This window comes from Lepidochelys kempii, chromosome 1 (genome assembly GCF_965140285.1).
Source record: "Lepidochelys kempii isolate rLepKem1 chromosome 1, rLepKem1.hap1, whole genome shotgun sequence".
In the NCBI taxonomy this organism is placed as follows: Eukaryota; Metazoa; Chordata; order Testudines; family Cheloniidae; genus Lepidochelys; species Lepidochelys kempii.
This window is the reverse complement of record NC_136380.1, coordinates 230,053,860-230,076,245: the sequence shown is the minus strand read 5'-3', so window position 1 is coordinate 230,076,245 and position 22,386 is coordinate 230,053,860. Positions and strand designations below refer to the sequence as shown.

General features: G+C 42.0%; 1 protein-coding gene across 4 annotated transcripts in view; it reads right to left on the bottom strand.

Moving 5' to 3' along the window:
• The window catches only part of SCUBE1 (signal peptide, CUB domain and EGF like domain containing 1), a 297,458-nt gene that overhangs the window by 231,909 nt on the left and 43,163 nt on the right, over positions 1 to 22,386 (bottom strand). For all 4 annotated transcript variants that reach the window (XM_073316774.1, XM_073316783.1, XM_073316805.2 and 1 more), the window contains exon 3: positions 16,572 to 16,700. In XM_073316774.1, coding sequence (XP_073172875.1) covers positions 16,572 to 16,700 — 129 coding nt within the window. The remainder of the gene's footprint in view (positions 1 to 16,571; positions 16,701 to 22,386) is intronic.

Below are 22,386 nucleotides of genomic sequence, written 5' to 3'. Positions count from 1 at the left end.
TCAAGACAACCACCCACACAACAACATGAACAGCATAGGCCAGAGATTGTCAAACTTTTTTTGCTGGGATCCCCTTTGAAAATATTTCAGGCTGTAATGACCCTCCTTCCCCCCCCCCAAAAAGTGACGACCTCCCCATACCATGCCACACTTACTTCTCGCTGCTACTGGGCGTAGCACTGCCTGCAGAGCTGGGCACCCAGCCAGCAACCGCTGCTCTCCAGCCACCCAGCTCTGAAAGGCTCGGATTGTCAGCCCCGCGCATTGCTAACAGCCAGAGCCCCAGCATGTGCAGGGGCTGACAGCTCGTGACCCCTCTGTAATAATCTCACAATCCCCAGTTTGAGAACCCGTGGTTTAGGATATCACCAGGTCCAGTCATCAGTGGCCCTGGGAGAACCAGATGGAATGTTGGTGTCCAAGATTCTGTGGCAGTTGGTATGTGACAGTTGATCAGCGGTAACAGGTACATGGGGTAACAAACAGGTGGTTGTGCCTCCAGCAGGGGGCAACTTTGTGCAGAAACTTTGGGGATCATGTACAAACAGCAATGTTGCTCGCTATAACACAGCACAAGGAAACCAGAGCCCCCATTTTCAGCTTTTTTACCTACGTGACTTTATGAATTACACTTGTGTGACAGCATGGGATTTCAGTTACTTGTTTATTTACAGTTATGTATATTCAGATTCTTTCCAGATTTTCCATATATATCAATCTCTGAAGCCCCTTAATCATTTCTTTTTGTTCTTCTCCAAAGTCCTTCCAATTTTTTGAACCATCATTTTGATACTGTCAAGTCCAGAAATACATTTATTTGTTTTTAGATCTTACCTGTAGTCTTCCAAATGCCATATTAAAACGTGTTATGATAATTTTGTCCATATGTTTGTTTTGGTAACATTAAGCTAGAGAATTCCTCCCTTTTAGGATAATGTTATATCATGTAATTGTATATGTTTCCACTGTATAATGCATAGTGAGATACTGCCATTTCTTTGCATAGAAAGGGTCTGATCCAAAGCCCATTTAATCAGTGGAAAGAACCCAACTGACTTCTGTAGGGTTTGGATTAGGCCCAAAGAGTTTGATCTTACAATATGATCCAGTCCTTTATACCTGCACATAGTCCTAGCAAAGTCAGTGGGACTTTACATGGGTGCACGAGTCCACTGTGTGCATCAAATTGCAAGAACAGGGCCCTAGAAAGAGAAATAGAAACCAAGATTCTGGCCTGGGACCTGCTTAACAAGGGTATTTTACTTTATACTTTATATTTTTACTTTATAGTGCTCATCCATTTTAGGACTTGACTAAACAGAGAGTTAGTGACGGCAAGCTGGCGTGTAAATCTATAGTGCTCTAACTGCCATGTTGATCCTACTACCACACACTAGATGTTCTGCAGTGTGCTTTGATCTACTGCAATTAGAACTACAGAACTTTTGAAGTTAGTGAGTGTGGGCATGCTAGTTCACTGTAGATGATGCCCCAGCTTGCTGTACACTAACTCTTTGTTTAGACAAGCCCTTAGAATTTTGCTGCCATACAGCTTCTGGGTTCTTTATTTATGATAGGCTGAGATTATGACTTCCTAGTTGTCACTGACCAAGATTTACTCTATGATTTTTATTATTTCCTCATACCTACAACATTTACAATTGAGCTGACCCAAACTCACTCTCATTTTGGTATTTTTTAGGTCTCGGTGGATGAAAAAAGCAAGCAAATAGTAAATTAACATGCAAAGAAAGATCTGTCACGTCAACACAGGAGGTTAGTTTGGGGTGCCCAAATATTTAAGAGGTGCTCAGAAGGAAAGCTTTAATGTAAAGGCCCATGGGGACTGTCATAAGAAGGAATGTCTTATAGCAAAAGCTCAGGACTCAGAACCTATCTTCAATGAGCTTTAGATCAATGATCCACTAATTTCAGTGTCTTTGGATCAGGCCCCTTAGAATCAGAATTCCTAGCTTTTTCAGTGTGAAACACTGGACAATAATATAGGGAAAAGTGTTCTCTAACTTGGGCTTCCAAGCTTGCTACACCTAGCTCCCAAATTTTTAAAGGTGCTGACCACTTACAGCTCCAACTGATGTCCATGGGATTGCAGCTCTGAAAAGTCAGGCTCCGGGTGGCTCAAGTTGGGCACCCAAACACTCAGGGATCCAAAAATTTGAGCTCTCTAACTTGTCTGTGTCTCAGTTTCCCATATGGTATGCAAAAATGGAGATAATAGTTCCCAATATAGGCTCTGATGCCGTGGGTGCTCCAGGGCTCAAACATCGATCAAAAAAAATCCACAAGGCCAGATTAATCTTTTGTATGCTCTGGTGCCTGGACTGTGGCCCCACTTCCTGCTCCGCTCGTGCTCTGCCCAGAGGCCCCGCCCATACTTAACCTCTTCCCCCTGAGGCCCACCTGCCAGTCGGTCCTGAGTCCCTGCCCCTGCTCGACCTCTTCCCCATGAAGCCCTGCCCATGCTCCCATGGGGGAGCGGACAGAGAGGCGCACCCACCGGCAAAAACAAAAGTCAGCACCTGTGGTTCCCACCCACGGGCTAATGGAGCATGCCTTTAAGAGAGACAGTGTTCATAAGCCATAGATCTTTAGCCATGACAATTTCTTTGGACTTATGGGAAACTCTTATGCCCTGGGATGGGCAAACTACGGCCTGTTGGCCACATCCAGCCCGCCCGCCATTTTAATCCGGCCTTCGAGCTCCCACCAGGGAGTGGGGTCTGGGGCTTGCCCTGCTCCGGTGCTCCAGCTGGGGAGAGAGGTCAGGGGCCATTCCACACGGCTCCCAGAAGCAGCAGTATGTCCCCCTTCTGGCTCCTACACATAGAGGCAACTAGGGGCTTCCGCTCTGCATGCTGCTCCCAAGCACCATCCCTGCAGCTCCCATTGGCCGGGAACCGCACCCAGTGGGAGCTGCAGGGGCTGCGCCAGAGGATGGGGCAGTGCGCAGAGCCGCTTGGCTCCACCTCTGCATAAGAGCCAGAGAAGGGACATGACGCTGCTCCCGGAAGCCGCTTGAGGTAAGCGCCGCCCCGAGCCTGCACTCCTGAGTCACCAGCCGTGCCCCAACCCCCTGCCCCAGACCTGATCCCCCTCCCACCCTTCGAAACCCTCAGTCCCAGCCCAGAACACCTTCCTACACCCAAACCCCTCCATCCCTACCCCAGCCCCTGCACCCGTAGCCCTAACCCCCACTTGCCCCCCTGCCCCAGCTTTGATCCCCTTACCGCCCTCCAAACCCCTCGGTCCCAGCCCAGCCCAGAGCATGCTCCAACACCCCAAACCCCTCATTCTCACCCCCACCCCAGAGACCGCATCCCCAGCCAGAGCCCTCACCCTCCTGCCTCAATCTGGGGCCCCTCCTGTACCTTGAACTCCTCATTTCTGGCCATACCCCAGAGCCCACATCCCCAGCCAAAACCCTCACCCGCTCCCGCACCCCAGCCCCAATTTCATGAGCATTCATGGCCCGCCATACAAATTTCCGTACCCAGATGTGGCCCTTGGGCCAAAAAATTTGCCCACCCTTGTCTTATGCCCTTTGACCAGAGTCATGCTAATCAAGCCTGAGGTACTCAAAATGCCTCTCTTCAACTTGTTTCGTGAACTAGTACTTCTATTAATAGGGGCACAAACTGTTAACAGATGAAATGTGCCTGGACAACATAGGCCTCAGTCTCAGCAGGGCTATGGTCCGATCACTTTTTGGCCACGTCAAACCTGAGTGGCACTGTGTCTCTGTTTGCCAGATTGCAATGCAACTCACTCTAATTTGGAGGGGGGTAGGTTTATGGAATAGGGGTTCAAGCTGCTGGTGGGGGAAGGGTCACCTGCGAGGGAAAGAGGAGAGTCAGACATGTGTGTGGGCAAATCTATACTCCATCACTTTAAGCGGCACTTTGCAGTCCCTACACAAAATAAACTTTTCCAGACAAGTCAAAGACCTAATGTTTCTGAGGATTTGAATGAAGGGACTCCTGGAATTTTCTATGGTTACCACATGGCCAGTATTAAGAAGTGGATAAGGGAGAAAAACCCTAAAACTTAAAACCAGCCATGAGGCCAAGGGGGGGCAGGAAGGGGAGCAATATCAAAATTAATCCTATAATTATAACATTACATGAACAGGGAGCTTTGAGGCTTAATTCATTAGTATTTGTACAGCACATAGAGATTCATGGATGGAAGATGTAGTATAGGGGTTCTCAAACTGGGGGTTGTGACCCCTCAGGGGGTTACGAGGTTATTACATGGGGGGTCGCAAGCTGTCAGCCTCCACCCCAATGCCTCCAACATTTATAATTGTGTTAAAAATATGAAGAAGTGTTTTTAATTTATAAGGAGGGTCGCACTCAGAGGCTTGCTGTGTGAAAGGAGTCCCCAGTACAAAAGTTTAGAACCACTGGTGTAGTACATGTGGATGACTATTGTTCATTATTAAATTCAGGAAGAGTTATGAAAATAAAGCCATTTAATTCTGTGCATCTGAATACTAAAGGCTCCGGTGTCTTACTTGCGTTTGTCATTGTAACAATTCATTTGAGGCAAAAATCTGAATCAAAGGGGACTAGTGACTGTTTTAAAATGATATAACACTATTAAAATTAAAATTATTTCTCTTAACAAGTAGGAAGCTAGAAATAATTTTGTAAAACATGATATGACTAGGAACTGCTACTTCTAATGTTAGGTTTTGAAAACAGGGCTCAAAAGGTGCCTGTAAAATAAACATACATTCACCTGTTTCCATGCATAGAAACTTTCCATTTGCGTATGCAGATCCGTTACTTGCGCACTTTACTTCAATCTACAATGTGGATTTTTGCTGGTGCACCCATTGCAACTCATTTTGAAAGTCTGGCTTCCTCCTAGACCTCAAACAACTGCCAAGCCCTGAAATCCGTACTCATGCAAAATGCTCGCTGTAAAAGAGTAAGGGCTTTAGTCAATAAAAGCGTGTGGTTTTGTATGTGTTTTAATAAAAATGAAGAGTTATGAAAATAAAGCCATTGGGTTTCTACATCCCTCCTCTGACTGCCAAGAGGTTTCAATCAGATTAGCAACTATGAAAATCTTTAAGAGAATTTATGACTGATAATATCATTAAAGGCATATCTAGTGTATTAGAGGGTGACAGTACCAAATGGTCTGATCCCTACCTGTCACCTAGGTTTAGCAAAGTAGGGGGAGCGCAGCTGGAGGAGGACCAAATGAATGGCCAATCATTCCGTTTCTCTTTAAAATATTTGTGTTTATGAAATGTACAAAGCTTTCCAAAAGTTGTTTAGTTTCACATTTAAAACGTTCAATGTTTTAACAGGAAAAAAATCTATTTGAACTTTTGGGTAATATAAAGAAAAATAAACATCAGTAATAGAAGCATTCATTTGGAGTTCATGTGAGCAACATATTGCATGCAGCTGTCTGAAGAGAGAAGAAAAAATAAAGCTGAATCAAAAGTAAGGCACTGCTCTCTTTAACCATGCCAGTGATTATGCAAGCTTAAATCAATTAGTGTTACAACTTGTCGACATTTCGCATCTGGGAGTATATGAAGTGATTTCTTATATATTTGAAACTACCCTTCTGCTTTACGTTCAGAGACAGATTCAGCCAACCCCATCCCCAGTTTACACCTTCATCCCAACACTGTGGGAGAGGCATCATTTTTTTTTCTAACTGAATTTAAAAGAAATCAAACTAAATAGTAACATTTGATAGACATGCCTGGTCTGTTAAATATACGTATATAGAGATTTCATTCAATTTAATAAAATCACTAGAAATTACATGTCTTGTAATGATGGTCACTCTATAATATGGTAACACCCTGTTAAACAGAAAGATCTGATGACTATTTTCCGGTATAGCTAACTGTTGCAGTGATTGGTTTGTTTCTGATATTTACATGGCAAGAATTTGTAAACTTCTTAAAATAAACAGTTTAAAAAAATCAAATGATCCTTGACAGCAAAGGGAGGGCACTGAAGTGCTGAATGTGAGACGTGCTGAACTGCCATTTTAAAGTTTTATATATATTATCCAATTGAAATTGCAGATTATCATCATCTGGGTTGGAATCAGGCCAGCACACTGGGGCTAGCATCCCAACTTTTAGGAAATGGGCCATTAGCTCCTAAAAGAGCACAAGAAGTTAGGTTCTTGGTTTTATGTCCTGCCCTGAAATGCATTTACACAGAGAGAAAGACACACATTACTTTTTTTGCTGGCCTGTTTCCAACCCAGGTAATAACATTCTGCAATGTCAATTCACTTCCTGTCCCAAAGTGTTGTGCAGTACGACTGTGTATTGTTAAAGATGGCTGCAGTGCAATAGGCGTGGAAGTAACCCCTGTAAAACCACTAATCCCTTATTCATGTCCAAAGGTTGCTATGAGATTTAATTAAAGTTTACAAAACATTCAAATGAAAGATGCTTTAGGAGTACTATTTTTAACAACAACAACAGGGTCATCAAGTTCACATTGTTTACACATCAAGTTCACACTTAGGTTCAAATCCTCAAAGGTGATCAAAGGATATCCTGTGTGGAGATCAGGAGGTCACTTAATCTTTGTGTGCCTCAGTTCCCAATATATTAAAATGTAGAAAATAATACTTCCTTTCTTCACAGGGATGTCATGAGTATAAATCCATTAAGTGTTTGTGAAGTGCTTGGATAGTATAGCAAGATTATAACTAAAATAAATGTATAAATTAACATATTAAAATAAAAATTATTGTCTATATTATCTTGTGTCTTGTTTGGTGGTGGTGAACAACTGTATGACACCTATTTAAGAAGGCTTATTGCCTAGAGAGTTATAAAGAAAATACTACTCCATGAAATATAAACTAATCTTAACATGTTAAGGTGAATGCAATCTGAAAAACAGGAAGTATTTTTGTAATAAAGCAACACTAACTCCTAATAAAAAGGGAATGTTACAGATGATCGCTGGGGGAGGGGGATATGAGTCCAGAGAGCTATGAATATGTTTATTGAGCTATGCAAAGGGCAAAATTAATTCCTGATACAATTCTGTTTTTACACCAGGAATAAATTTGACTCATGATAATTTCCCCAAATGTGGATTCAGTTTAGTTAGTACAAATCAAAGACAGTAATTTCAATTTTTTGTGGGGGGGAGGGGGGACGGGACGGACTGATAATGATATGTTCATAATTCTGCCTCCAGGAGAAGAACATGCAATTTGGAGGTTTTTAAATGCAACAATCAATCCAAATAATGTTTTCTTCCTCCATGTATAACCTATACACATTGTTTTCTTTCCTTATTTTTTCATATTCAGATTAGCGATTGGGAAACAGAAGACTTGGTACAGAGAAACATCAGCTTATCTGTGAGCCACTCTGGCCAAGAAATCTTGCAAAACAGGGCTCTCTCAGCTTCCAATTTCAAATAGACAAGGCATTCTCCTCCATTTTCTATTCTGAAAGCTTTGGTGAATAGCTTTGGAATGGTTAGCTGTGGGTAGCAATAAGAATTGCCCTTACCAAAGTTTTTAGTCATTTTCCTGGCTCAATCTCAGGTTTATACCCCATTCTTATCCTCCTTGAACTCTGCTGCTTTTAACAATGTTCATCACACCTTCCTGCTTGACTATTGTAAAGGTCCTCCTCCTGGTGCTTCTCCTCTCTCTGATCATTCCTAGTGCATCTGAATAGGTAGGCCCTCCTTCTCCACTCTCCATGGTGGTCCCTTTGACCCCCTCCTCTCACTTTATTCCCTTTCTTTAGGTACACACATCCATTCACACAATTTCAACCATCATCTTTCTGATGGCGATTGTCAAATCTGCCTTTTTACTCCTGACTCCTCTTCCTCCATCCAGTCCTGCATCTCAGCCTGAGATCTCCTCCCGTGTATCTCGTTGTCAGTTTAACCTGAACTTTTCTCTAAAATAGTCTCAGTTTACTGTATTCTCTACAGCACCTTTTTTCTCACTGAAGCCCAAAGCATAGAAGTCATCTCTGACTCCACAGAAAAAAACAGAATCCATGTTTAGTGAAGACGAAACACAGAGCTGAGTATCATCCACACAGTGGTGGCAATGCTTCAACCCAGTACCTCTCACAGTCTGTCCCAGCAGCCTCAAATTCATGTGGAGCAGGATACATGACCAGACTAAGTAAGCAGTGCCCTCAGGGCCGGCCCACAACATTTTGGCACCTGAGGCGGGGAGCTCAAATGACGCCCCCATACCCCCTCGCTTGGGCCAAAACTTTGAAAGTTCTCAATTCTGCCTTCTTCCTTTTCTACTCCTCTCACGGTACTGCTCTGCTACCTAGCCCAATAAAGGAGAACTAACACTTAAATGCCTTGTTCAAAAATTTTAAGTAACACTTAACTTTCAAACGCCTGACCAGCAAATGTAACTTTTCTTGTCTGCGTAGTAAACACTGGCATTTTTATCTATTTGAATAATCAAAGTGGTGCTTTCCGTGCCTTCTTGGTTGCAAAGATTTGAACTGCTTCCTGAAGGTCCACAGTCTGGGCCAGTTCATGCTCTATTGAGATGGTTGCAAGGCTGACCAGCCTCTCCTGTGTCATTGTGGAGCGTAGATGTGTTTTTATTAACTTCAGCTTGGAGAAGCTGCGTTCTCCACTGGCAACTGTTACAGGAAGTGTTAGAAGTATGCACAGAGCAACAAAAGCATTTGGAAAGAGGGTGGTCATCATATTTGTGCACATATATTCCAGAACAGCCTTTGGAGTTGATCCTGCTGAAATGTATCTTGAAACAGCTTTCAGTTCATCACCTAAATTACTCGCATCAATATCACACATGTCATTATGTGTCAACACTGTCTCTAGAGCCCTGCATTGCTGGTATAGGTCTTCTTCAGGTATAGTGAGGAGTTTTGGAATATCATACAATATCCCAAATATACTGCTGTGTTCCTTGAGCTACATGAAACGTTCTTCAACTGACTGTATTGCACAATCTAGCACCTGGTTAAAGAATTCAACTTTAAATTGTTGTTTGGGGTCTCTTATGGGATTATCCTGTGCCTCGTAATCAAAATGTCTTCTTCGGTGTCTTCTTCTTGTATTCTTGAATGGGTGGGAAAACAGCTTCAGTGTGAAGTTCCTCTGCCAACTTCTGTGCACTCTTCAGAACTTTTCAGAACTTTTTGCCAGTAAAGAGACTCTGATGCAATCTTCTCTTGATGCTGATCATCTATGGTGGCCTTTAATCTTAGTCTCATCTCAAGCTCTTTCCACCTATGGAATGCTCTCTGCTGATTTGCTGCCTTCCAATGGCATGCTAGATTTTTAGCCAGATTTTTCCAGTCCTTTGTTCCTGTAGAACGCAATGTGGCTGGAACATTAGACTGGAAGAGTTTGCAACAAAAACAGTATGCAGCATTGTAGGTTTTTGAGTACATAAGCCCTGGCCTCTCCACTTTGCCACCATTGGGGATTTCACACCAGTCATGTGTTGGATGGAAACTTCTATTTTCATTGTTTTTGGGGAACATGAAGTTTTTCACTTGCTGTGGCCCATGCAGTACAAGGAAGTCCCTCAGGCTACTGCTCAAGTGGGTCCACAGTCCTGGATCATCTAGACTTAAGGAACTAAACTCAGCAGCAGCTGTTTCTTGCGCCTCCACCACACTCTTCTCTGATCTACACTTTTCTTCAGGAATGTGTATGGTTATATCCATTTGAGATGGAGATATGGATGCTGCAGTAGCTGCCAGGTCACCTGCACTCTAACTGGAAGATCAGGCATCTCCTCACCACTCACATCCTCACTGGGGTCAGAAGGCTCACCGTGAACATTTGTGTTTGTGTATCTCAGGAGAGCTCCTTCCTGCTTAGATAGAAAAGCTTCCTTTGTTTTCTTTCTTTTTCTGAATGCTGCCCCAGAGGGGCGTTTTCTTCTTTCACTCATGACTGCTGTTCTGAGCCAGCTATAGCGGCTCTCAACACTCAATTTAAGGGGACAAATAAGCAGGCTGGTAGCAGGCCCTGAGTGAGAGAAGATATCAGCGTCGTAAGGGCCTAACTGGCTACTACTACTTCAGTTGTCTGCCTGTTCTCCTTCAGTGGGTTCAGGGAAGCAGCAGGAAACAGGAAGCTCCCTGTGAAGCTGGTGTTAATCAGTCCAGGCTCCTAGGGGTGCTAGAGAGGTACATAAGAGGCTCCTCCTCCTCTCTCTCCCTGCAGCTCCTGCTGCTTTCTGTTATTCCCTCTCACCTTTTCCCCTGCCTGCCTGTTATGTCTCTCGTGCCCTCCTTCCTCCAGCACAGCACTCCACCATCTCTGTGCATCTAGCGCAGAGAAAATACATATGCACCAGCAGCAGACACAATTTTCTATACTCTGGGTCCTAGTGGCACGCCCCCGCCCCCTCCCCCCCCAGTCTGGCACCTGAGGCGACCGCCTCAGTTCGCCTCATGGTAAGGCCAGCCCTGAGTGGCCTAAGGTTGAGGGTCCCTGAGGAGATAGGGAAATTGCTTATCATCACTATCTGGAATTTCTCAGATGCAAGATCTGGACTACAATAGTACCACCTCATCCAGCCCCAGCAGGGCACTGTAAATGAGTCAACAAACCTCTTTGTCAGTGCTACGAAAGATTGGTATGAGATATAAAATGAGCACAGACATTTTCCTAGAAGACCATTACTAGGAGCAGACCATGCTTTCTTCCTCCCATTCATACAACATTCCAGTGAGGTAGGTGGATAAATATTATTAACCCAATTTTATAGATTGGAAACCACAGAGCAAAACAGTGACAGAGCCGGGATTGGACTGAAAAGCAAGAAACTCTCTCTCTTCCCTGCTAGATTCAAGTCATTCTTGATTTATCATCCTGGATGCTACTCAGAACTCACAGACATGATAGAAAGTAACAACAAATTCTAAAGTCTCTACAACAGCAGCAGCATAGAAATACAAACCTCCCCACACCCATGTTGCACCTTAGTCTGAAATGGAAGAAGCCTTACAGCAGCAGTGCTTTAGCCACCTCCCCACATGCTTAAATCATTGAAATCATGGCAAGAGCTCGTGCAAAGATAGAGGTGTCTAGGCACCAGTCTGATGGTATATAACTGTTTTATCCACAGAGCTACCAGCAGAGTGATCCATCAGACAATACAATTCCCCAAAGAAATCAGCAAATTTTCTAATCAAAATATATAAATAAATTAAGTGCTAAATTCTACCCATACAGGTCCACCATCTTTCAGAATATGATTCTAGGGACCTAATTCAGCAAAGCATTTAAGTTCACACTTAAGTGTATCCCTTCAGCAAAACAATTAATCTGGTGCTTAACTGTAAGTCCCACTGCTGATAATGGGCATTAAGAATATCTTTAGTTGCTTTGCTGAACTGGGCCTGAGATCATATTCTGAATAAATAGTTTTTAAGGGATAAATCCCACCCATTGAAGCTCATGCTGCCATCTCCTATCGATGTTACTGGAGCACTCTGCATATTAAAAAACAGAATTTAATCTTAAAATGTATATCTACTATGGATGATTTATATCTATTGTGGCTCTTAGGCATCAGTCAAAAGGATGATCAATTATTTCAGGGCCTCGGCTAGAGGAAAAAGAATAACTGAAAGTGACAGTATGGTTAAAACTATGAAGGACACGAAATAAAATTAATTTATCAATAAATCAATGGGGGAAAATAAAACTGAAAATAACATCTGGAGAAGTGAGCTAATTGCTTTTAAGAAAAAAGAGCAGTACTTCATAAATGGAAGCAGAAAGCATATTTCATTACTGGTTTCAAATGAAGAATCAAGAAATCTTATTGCAAGAGCCTAAACATTAGCCTTGTATCCACTGAACAGAATTTAGAATAATAATATCCAAAAAGAACTACTGCTACTTCAAGTGATTTCAATACTAAAAGCAGTTATTTTTAGCAAGACAAGGATCTCATCATAGTTTGAATTCCCCATGGTGTCATTTCACATTATATTTGAGAAATTCCTCAATAAAAGTGTCAAATAGAGAGTGAGTTGAACTCCCCAGAGGACAGATTTGGACATTTTCCAGTATAAATTTGTAGCCAAGAAATCTCATCCAAAAAAAAAAAAAGTTCACTTCATTAGAAAGAAAGAGAAAATGTTTAAATACGAACACAGGAGAAAACACTTAACCCATCAACCTCATCTTGTCTAATTAATTGAGAAAACTCCATCTTTGGCTGCATCTGAAGAAGATTGTGATCATTTTTCTACACTGACTATACTGCAAAGAGATGCAGTGGAGGCTTAGAAAGGAATGTGAACCTTGACAAGTAGGGATGGTTCAAAATTTTGCATGAAGCAAGAGATGTGCGGGTTATGATATAGCTTTCTTCTCAACTGTGACTGGATTATATCCTCTGGTCAGTGGAATTCTAGAGAAGTCAAGTGTAATCCCAAGAGTGCTACACAGTCACATGTGTAGCTTACGGCATCACTGTCGATAAGTCTCATTAAAAATTTAAGAGCAAATGAACTACAACAGGGTGACCTCTGCCTTGTATCCAAGCATATAACTTCTAGTGATGTCAGTGAAACTCTTATGGAAGGGTCCTATTGAATTAAATACAGAAAGAAGAGGCCATGTTTAAACCAACCTATGGAATTTTATAGTAGCAATATCACTCTATTAAATTCTATAGGATGGTTTACGAATTCTATAGAACAGAAATCATTGCATGTTGAATTCTATAGGATTTAGAATCCTGTTTAGTTTCTATAGAACCTTATTTATTTCATCCTGATCAAGCACTATATGGCTTTTCCAGAAGCGACATGGAGATATGTATAAAAGACATGATATAGTCCCAGACTGGCTATCCTTTGGCTTTGAGATTTGCTGGAAATATCACTTGTACATAAAGCTGAAAAAATATCAGCAAAACAGTTTATTCACTGGTGAGAAACTATTTTGTACAATTTTAATGAAACATTACTGGTTTTTCCTGTTATCCACAAGAACAAGAGGTGGTTTTTGAAAGGAAGGGATGTATGTGTGGAGGAAAAGGGACACACACAACTCTTATTTATTCCAGGGTTGAATTTCTCCATTAGAAAAGAAAGGAAAAATCTCTTTTCTTTGGCAGCAAATAGCCAAAGTTAGCCCAGGCCAAAATTTCCAAAAAGTGATGGAAACCTCAGTTTCACTTGTGCAAATGCAAATGAGTTTGTTGTAGCTCAGTTTGTCCGGGATTTAAGTGCTCATAAACTCAGCTACTAATATTAAGACAGCCAACAATGTCACTCAATAGTTAAAGGCATGTACACTCATCTCAGCTTACGGGAAGTTATGCATAACCTACCCTGTATATAAAAAGATAAGAACGTTCCCCTTTTGATGACTGATGTCCAGTTTCTAAGGGACACAGGCACTTCCCAAAAAGTGTCATCCATGACATGTCATCCACAGGTTAAAGTATGATCCCACGGCATGGCAAGGGTCTTGCACTGCCACTGTCTGGATTGAAGACTTCCATCTCCAGGGCTCACTATTGGGCAAATTTCAACGTCTGTAAATTCGTTTAAAATTTTAAAAGGTGGAAAGGGGAGACTGTTCCCCTAATTTCCTTTTCATTGTGAAAATATAAGATCAGTTATTTTATTGCCACACACCAGCAATCATCCACCAACCCCAATTTTTCAATATGCATTCCAAGGAACATATCCTGTCCTAGCTACGTGGCCCCAAAAGGATGAAGACTTAATCTTAATCCAGTGTCCTAAATATCTATCCTGAGGAGCCCACCTAGTATTATTCCCTCTCCTCCATAGTTCACTGAATCTTCTCTGTGCAGTCAGCTTTGCAGAGGCTTTTGATTGGGATGAAGAGTACCAATTCACAAAATGGAGCATGATCGGGGGGACAGCAACTGAACATGACAAATCTGCAGGAGACTCTTGGTAAATCTTAGGTCAATACTTGAATAATATGTTGGGGAGGACCATGCCCTCTCATAGGAGGCGTGAAGCTACTCTAAGAAACTCCATGAGTTTCAGCACAGTGTTCTATATTATTGTGGGTCATGCCCTCCAAAACATGTGGCTGACCTAAAGTCAATTGAGAAAACCACCAGAAATTTGAACATCTGCACAGTCAACAGAGTTCCGTTCTGTGCTCTGAAGACCCTCCAGATGGGGGTTTTGGCTCAGGCAAGGGAGAGCCATGATCCCAGGACAAGGTAACAGTAACTGTATGGATTGATGGAGACCTTCAGATAAACCCCACAGATCAAATGAATGTGTGTTTATCAGTTCATGCCCCTTGTCTTCTGTTTGTTAGCACACCACGCCCAGCCCCCACCATCGAGAAGATCACTCAGAAATTGAGCTGAAAATAAAACTGGTCGAAAACTGCAAAACAAACAAACCAAAAAAAAATCAATAATCACATACACATTTCCACACACATTCATTTGAATGCCAACTGATTGTGCTATTTGAACATGGTTTGTGTCCTGTTTTATTAGATAGTCATGAACATTAGTATGAATAGTTTTTTATAGACGAAACACCCATGTTCTCATATAATTATTAATTTGACCATCTCTATCTGAAACATATTAATCCAGGAGGGCATGATCTGGCCCAGAAAGCTTTAACCTAAATTTACTGACAGACTTTTAGAATACTGTGAGGAATGGAGGGAAAGTCTAGCGCTATATTTATACATTAGTCTGTTCAGAGCCTTTTAAATTTCTGTTTGTTTTTATGACAGACAAAATTTGGAAGCTCAAGTCAAAAAGCTGTTAATAGGCTGGATGTACAACCCATCTGAACAAATATCACTCCAGTGTGAAAATGAGCAATGTGGGAAATATATGAGCTGCAATATGAAGGAACACCTACCCCAAAATTCTAGTTGTTCCACAGCCTCACCGAGTGCTGAGTGATACTACTGGACAATATTATTTGTTATTCATTACCTGATCTCCCAATTTTCACTACGTAAACAGAGTTTTCAGCTTTAACCAGCCTAAAATGTCAGCTGTACCAGTCAGTGCCTACTACCTACCATACGATTTTACACATACTACCCCATAATGATGTTTCGTCTGTGTCAAAACACTGGTCACTGGAATTTGTGCCTGGGATTTTTGAACAACTCAGTCTATTGCCGATTGTACATGTATGTGCACATGTACTTGTACATGCACAACTGAATGGAAGGAGGAAGCATGGACGCTAGGATTCAGCACAAAGACCTATCATGAAGGTAGGGATGAGGGACTTACAGTAGGAGTCATAAATGTATGTAATGGCACTAAATGTCATATGTACATGTCTTTAATTTACAGAATATAGGAATATACATCTTCGTTCCCAAACCTGTTTGAAAATCAGAAATGGGTATGAACCAAAATCTTGGATCCAAACACCCCTGAACCTTGGGGTGTTTGAAATCCAGATGTGAACCTGCATACACACCTGGCAGCTTATGCCAGTCTCCAATTTAAACACTGGTAACATAGTTATAGTTATAGTCACTTTGGATGGGCTATTACCAGCAGGAGAGTGAGTTTGTGGGGAGGGGGGGCGGAGGGTGAGAAAACCTGGATTTGTGCTGGAAATGGCCCAACTTGATTATCATACACATTGTAAGGAGAGTGATCACTTTAGATAAGCTATTACCAGCAGGAGAGTGGGGTGGGAGGAGGTATTGTTTCATGGTCTCTGTGTATATAATGTCTTCTGCAGTTTTCACAGTATGCATCCGATGAAGTGAGCTGTAGCTCACGAAAGCTTATGCTCAAATAAATTGGTTAGTCTCTAAGGTGCCACAAGTACTCCTTTTCTTTTTGCAAATACAGACTAACACGGCTGTTACTCTGAAACCTATAGTTATAATTGTAACATTGCACAGTTCTACACCCCAGGAATCCTGTACTCTCACCAGACTTGTAGCTTTGATAGTCAAGAACTGGATTAGTCCCTGCCAAGTGTCTACCAGTAATAGTATTGCTTAATTATTATTAATTCTTCTAGTCCCCTAGCAGTTTCATTTTTTTTAAATCACATGAAAGGCCAGTCACGTGGTCCTGCTAATGTACACCACATACTGATACCCTGCTACTGCATTGAAAACTTTAAAACATATGACAATGGGTTGCCTAGTGCTCGAATGGTAGGAGTTGGAGGCAACAGAGAGGGAGAGTTCTCTAAAAAAAGGGAGGAAAATGAAGACAGGTAACTTTTCTGAAGAAAAAAATAACATTCAGCGTAAGTGTGTGGCAGTGGCTTTTTGAATATATATTAGGGATGGACAAATTAGATTTGAATGGATTGAGGGCTAGGAGAAGCAAAGCTTGTCATTCTCAGCCTCAATGAACATATTAAGGGCTTACTCCAAAGCCCATTGGACTCAATGGAAAGATTCCAGTCTATTTCAGTGGGATTTGGATCAGGTCTTAACTGATAATATATGCCTGACTACAGAACTCAGAGAGAAAATATGGCTTGCTAACCACAACTTAACATGTAAAATGCACAAACTGAGTCACTCATCTTCATGACAGTAATTACTTACCAAGACAGTTGTGACCGTCATGAGCCAACATGAACCCATCATAGCATGTACACCTGTAGTTGCCTGGAATGTTGATACACTCATGGACACAACCCCCATTGTAGAAGTCATTTTCACACTCGTCAATGTCTAAAACACAGGAGGGAAAAGGCAATTTTCATTAAAAGATAACCAGGAATTCTGTTTAACATGGACTATGGGTGTCAGCATACAGAAATATTCTCCCTGCTAAATATGTAACATTGAATATACATATATGAATATTATATCATACATTTATGTTACATCTTTTACCCAACTGAGATCTCATAGTGCATTATGGAATGTATACGTAAGGGATTGGCTAGGACTGAATTTCAGCCATCTTGTGGGTGCAATGTAGCAGCCATTCTGTTTCATGAGAACACTTTTTAGGAGGGGCTTGAGGAATAACTATATTCCCTCAGAAACTGAACAGCACAGGGATGAATTTAGGTGGGAAAGCTGGAATTTGCTCAGCAAAGAAACTTTATGAATCTCCATACATATTACACTACCACACAGTACTATTTTATGGCATTAATTCAATATTAAGTGCCCTATCTACCAAAACTGGGGTTGAGATTCCATGTGAACTGAACCGCCATTTTAAAGTGCTCTGTTATTTTGAATTTATAGTAAGAAGGGGGGATGGTCCTGGGGTCAAAACACTGTACAGGGACTCAGGGGATGTGGGTTCCATTCCTGGTTCTGCCACAGACTTCCTGCATGGCCTCGGGGAAGTCATTTAATCCCTGTGCTTCAGTTCCCCTTCTCTAAATTGGGTATAATAGTACTTCCTTTCCCCTGTCCTTTGTCTGTCTTGTATATTTTGAGTCTAAAGCTATTTGGATAGGATCTTTCTGTTACTGTATGCATGCACGCTACTTAGGTCCGATTCTAGGTTTTATTTATTTGTATTACATTATTAATAAAGCTAATGTGGTTCCATAGACAGCTAAACTAGAAAAATTAACAGAGAGAACAGATCTTTTTTTTTGCCTTCTTCTCTCAAGGAGTTCAAGTGACACTATTCAGTTCTACCAACAGGTTAGAGGACTATTTCACTTCCATGTACAAGAAGAACTATATAAAATTAGTACTGGAGCCATAAATTCTACCCATTTTGAAGATAGGGAGTGTCTTTTTCAGGGACTCACTGTTATTCAATGGAATTCACCATGCTGGAGGATAGAAATTTATATCTCCAGAACTGTAGGTAAAACACCAAGGGAGAAAGACCAGTGAATTTAAATCATTTTCTGAAAACTTGAACAAAGGCAGCAAAGTATAGTGATCAGGCTCATTTTGGTCTCTGACTGTGCTTTGAGAAATGCCAACAGATCAGTAATGAGAATCATCATCATTATAACCACTCCATCCTGTGTCCCCAAATAGCTGGTTGATGCACTTGGAATAAACAGTGCCCAGGAAGTTTATTCATAAACAAAAGTCCTAAGCAACTGCAATGGCCAAGTAGGGTATTAAATGTGATTAGGTAGAGCAATGATTCTTTAGTGAGTGGAATATACCAGGAACTCGAACTAGGAGCGTGGTCAGTTATATGAAACCTGTATATTTTTCATTGTATCTACTGTAGTAGTCAAAGTGCTCCCTGTATACAGCTTACTTTACCTTCTCTTAGCTTAAGTCTTATTCCACCTATAAGGCCAATATGTGGCTTTTTTCTGTGATAACTATACAGTTAGTTCAATCTGTTGATTCTGGAATTTCAGCCATCCTTAGCTTGTCAGGCTTTGATAACATTGTGATCCCTTTCCAGATGAACTCAACAACACAAAGCAAAACAAGTGAAACAGAGATATGTTTTAATCCAGTGGTTCTCAACCTTTCCAGACTACTGTACCCCTTTCAGGAATCTGATTTGTCTTGCATATGCCAAGTTTCACCTCACTTAAAAAATACTTGCTTACAAAATCAGACATAAAAATACAAAAGTGTCACAGCACACTATTACTGAAAAATTGCTTACATTCTCATTTTTACAATATAGTCCAATTGATTTATTTTATAATTATATGGTACTTACATTTCAGTGTGATACCTGAGGCTGTTTTTCACTTGTGAGCCTTATCTGAAGCCCAAGCCCCACTGCCCAAGGCTGAAGATTGTAACTTAGCTTTGTCGGGCCCCCTGTGGCGTGAGGCCCTCAGCAATTGCCCTGTTTGCCACCCCCGAATGCCGACTCTGCAATTGTGAACCCCCTAAACCTGTCCCACAACCTTCCTGGGGGGTTGCAATCCCCAGGTTGAGAAACACTGATATAGATGAGTTGAGTATCCCCTGGAAGACTTCTGTATATCCCGAGGGGTAGGCATACAACTTCAATCCATCCATAAATTGTTGAGCTAGATGCAGGAATTACTGGATGACCTACATAGCCTCTTTTATACAGGAGATCAGACTAAATGATCATAACAGACCTTCTGGGCTTAAAATCTATGGATCTAAGAATAAGCATTTTGCTTGTTTATGTCAAGACAAAAAAAATCTCTCACTGGCACCTGAGGGAAGATTTGAGGGGTTGCACACACACAAAAAAAACTGATCTAAGCTATCTCAAGAAGCTTGAGAAGTTGGGCAAACTTTTCAACAAAATTTGCACTTTGAATGAACCACGCAAGTATTGAGTGGAATTGGCTTTCTTAACAAAAAGATTTGTGCAGCCCAGTTTTTAATTCATATATGCCTCCTATGAGAGAGGCGTTGATAGGTTTTGTGTTGCAAGTAAAATGCTAGCCACATTAGAGAGCAAAACCGGTAACACTGCTTCAATGCAAAGACATCGTCATCATAGTAAGGGCCGGTATTGCAGGTTTAGCGATAAGTATATTGCTAGCGACCACTGAGGTTGCATAGGAGATAACTGAACAAAAATGGCTGGCTGATGTGAATTTGTGGGCTCCTCTATTAGAATCTACATTACATTAGTTTCAGAGTGGTAGTCGTGTTAGTCTGTATCAGCAAAAACAACGAGGAGTCCCTGTGGCACCTTGTTTATTCTGAAGTAACACCATTGATTTCAGTGGAATTATACCAGCATAACTGAGAGCAGAAGCTAGCCCATCATTTTCATATTGTAGCTATTACTCTCCAACCATTGACCTTACATGACACCACCTCAGGGGAGCACAAAGCTAATGAGCTCCCCAATGTCCGATTATCCAAAACCTACATGAGCACCTCTTTGGTCAAAGAAGTCAGGCTAGAAATCTCATTTGAATAGACTTGCTTGATTTCCACTGCTTCCTCATTTTGGCCAGAGTGGAAATACCAGGAGAAAAACAGCTGTTCTTTTTGTTTTTCCAGTCCCAGCCCTGGTTAAAGCCATGAAGCACAAAGACACACAAAAATGGAAACAAAACCAAAGGCAAAACCCCCCAAGTGATGGGAAATGTCCTGAATCTCAATGAACTCACTTAGGACTACATTGTCATTGCACTGGACTTCATTCTAGCTAGCTAGCCAGGTATAGGCAAGTGGCTTTCCCACCATGCTTTTTACACAGTTCACACTCTGGAGCTGATCCAAATGCTCCCGCTTCCTCCTTCCCCCCACCCCCACTGGAATTTGCCTTTATCATTAACTTAAATAAGGGTTCAGGGAAGTTCTGTCCACAATGCTAACTTGCACTTGCTATAAGAATATACAATCCTAATACAGGAGAAACTATTCATGATGACATTCAAATTTGGAGTCTACTGATTTTTGGTATTGTCAAAACAGTAGTGAACTGAAATCAATATTTAGTGCCATATTTAAGAAACCAGACTAAAAAGATATCTGAAGTTGTAAAGCAAACTATGGGTATTTTAGGAGCTGTGACTTTATCCTAAAAGTACAGTAGCCCATTTTGTCCCTTATGTTGAAATACCACCTCTAAAATAATTTTGATATCCACATGCTTCAATTCAAAAGCTTGAAGTGTAACCTAGGTATTTGGGAAAGTTCCAGAATTCTGGACATCACTGTATATATTGTGTTAATTTATCAAAATGGGCAAATACGAATTACTAACCTCTGATGAAATGGAAGCTATTCTTAAAATTTGTTGTGTTAGCAAGGTTGACTATAATTCAACTCAGAGGTGGAATCTGTAGCTTTGACTACGCTAGGGAAATAGTTAGAAAGTTTCCCATTGTTGCTAAAACAAGTTCAGCTACACAGAGACTCAACTGTTGAGAGCCCGAACATAGACAAAAAACAGAGCAAATCCAGTTGATGCTGTCACCAGGTTTAACTTGACATGGTATTAAATATGGCACTATCCACAGGAGTCTAGTGTAACACTTTCAAAAGTACCTAAGGGTAAGTCTACACTGCAACATAAACCCAGGCTCAGACTCAGGCTTGAGTCCAACCCCTCCTTTCTGTCTATAGACAAATCTCTCAGACTTGTGCTTGGACCCAAGGACCTAGCACCCTGTGAGAGTGGGAGGTTCAAGCCTGAGTCAAACCGGGACCCGGGGTTTAAGCCCTATTGCTTTACAGTGTAGATGCAGCACCCCCACACTTAGGTCCTGGAAGTTCATCAAAAGTATCCCACAACCCCATGGGCCAACTTCCTTTGTCCTCTCTATCCCAAGAATTGCCAAATGACTCCAGGGAAATGGAAGCAACCTCCCTTCTTGTAGTGCAGCAGCTCATTGAACCAGCAGTTAGCCTTTCCATTTTATTCTGACCGCTAAGCTGCAAACACACTTTTGGAGAACATGGTGTGTTTGCAATGGACACTGACCAGAAGTAGTCTTTTGCAAAGTGCGCTGCTTCATGGTCACAGGAGCACAGCCAGATTTTGTTTACTCTCTGGTGTGAGGCCAGAATTAAAACAGTGGATTTTAGTAAGAGTACCAGGAATGACCATGCACACCAGTGAAGAGTCTTACTGAGTTGGAAATTTACTGGACCCAGAGATCAGTTGAGGGAGTGGATTAAGTGGCTCAAGACCAAATACTGGAAAACCAGGGACCAGAACCACATCTTGGGCAACTCGCTGATATTGTGCCCATTTTATGAGGAGTTTGACTTGGTGCTGGGTACTGCCCCAAGCATGGAGTCAACAGCAGTGCACAATGACTTAGTCAGCTGGGATGGTGACCCATTTGCCCCAGAATTTAGCATGGGGACTGATGGGAACCAGCAGCAGGCACCGAGAGCAGCCACTGAAGTGGAGAGCTTTGCTGCAGAAGCAGCTGGAGGACATTCTGGGCCATACTTGGAGAAGCTTTTTCATGCCCTACCCCTGCACTGAGGAACAGCCTGCTGCGGAACTAGCAACAGAGATGGAAGGGACAGAAGCGCCCTGTAGCCTGGTAGGTTTCTGGCTCCATTTTAATATTTCTGTGCTCCCGCACTGGGATATGTAGACAATAACCCTCTGTGCCTTGTTCTGTTCCAGGCCATTCGAACTCCACTGGCAGAAGCTCTTCCACAGCTCAACCACACTGCAGCAGAAGCCTGGGCCAATGTTCCTTCCCAAGCCATTCCAAGGGGAAGGGTTGCCATGGGGAACTTATGGTTGAAGTTCTGGAGAGGGCCAACAAGCTGGTCCAGTACCAAAGGCAGAGGGACTTATGAGTAGAGGAAAGGCATGGCGAGAGGCAAGCCTCGGGCTGGCTGCTTGAGGACAGGGATTCAGCAGGAGAACAGGCACTTGCTTCACAGTTCTTGGAACAGGAACAGCAGCTAAGGGAAGAGGACAGAGGGCAGCAGAAAACTGTGGGGGCGGCTGCTACCACCAATGACTGCAAATGTACTAACTCCTGTTTCACCCACA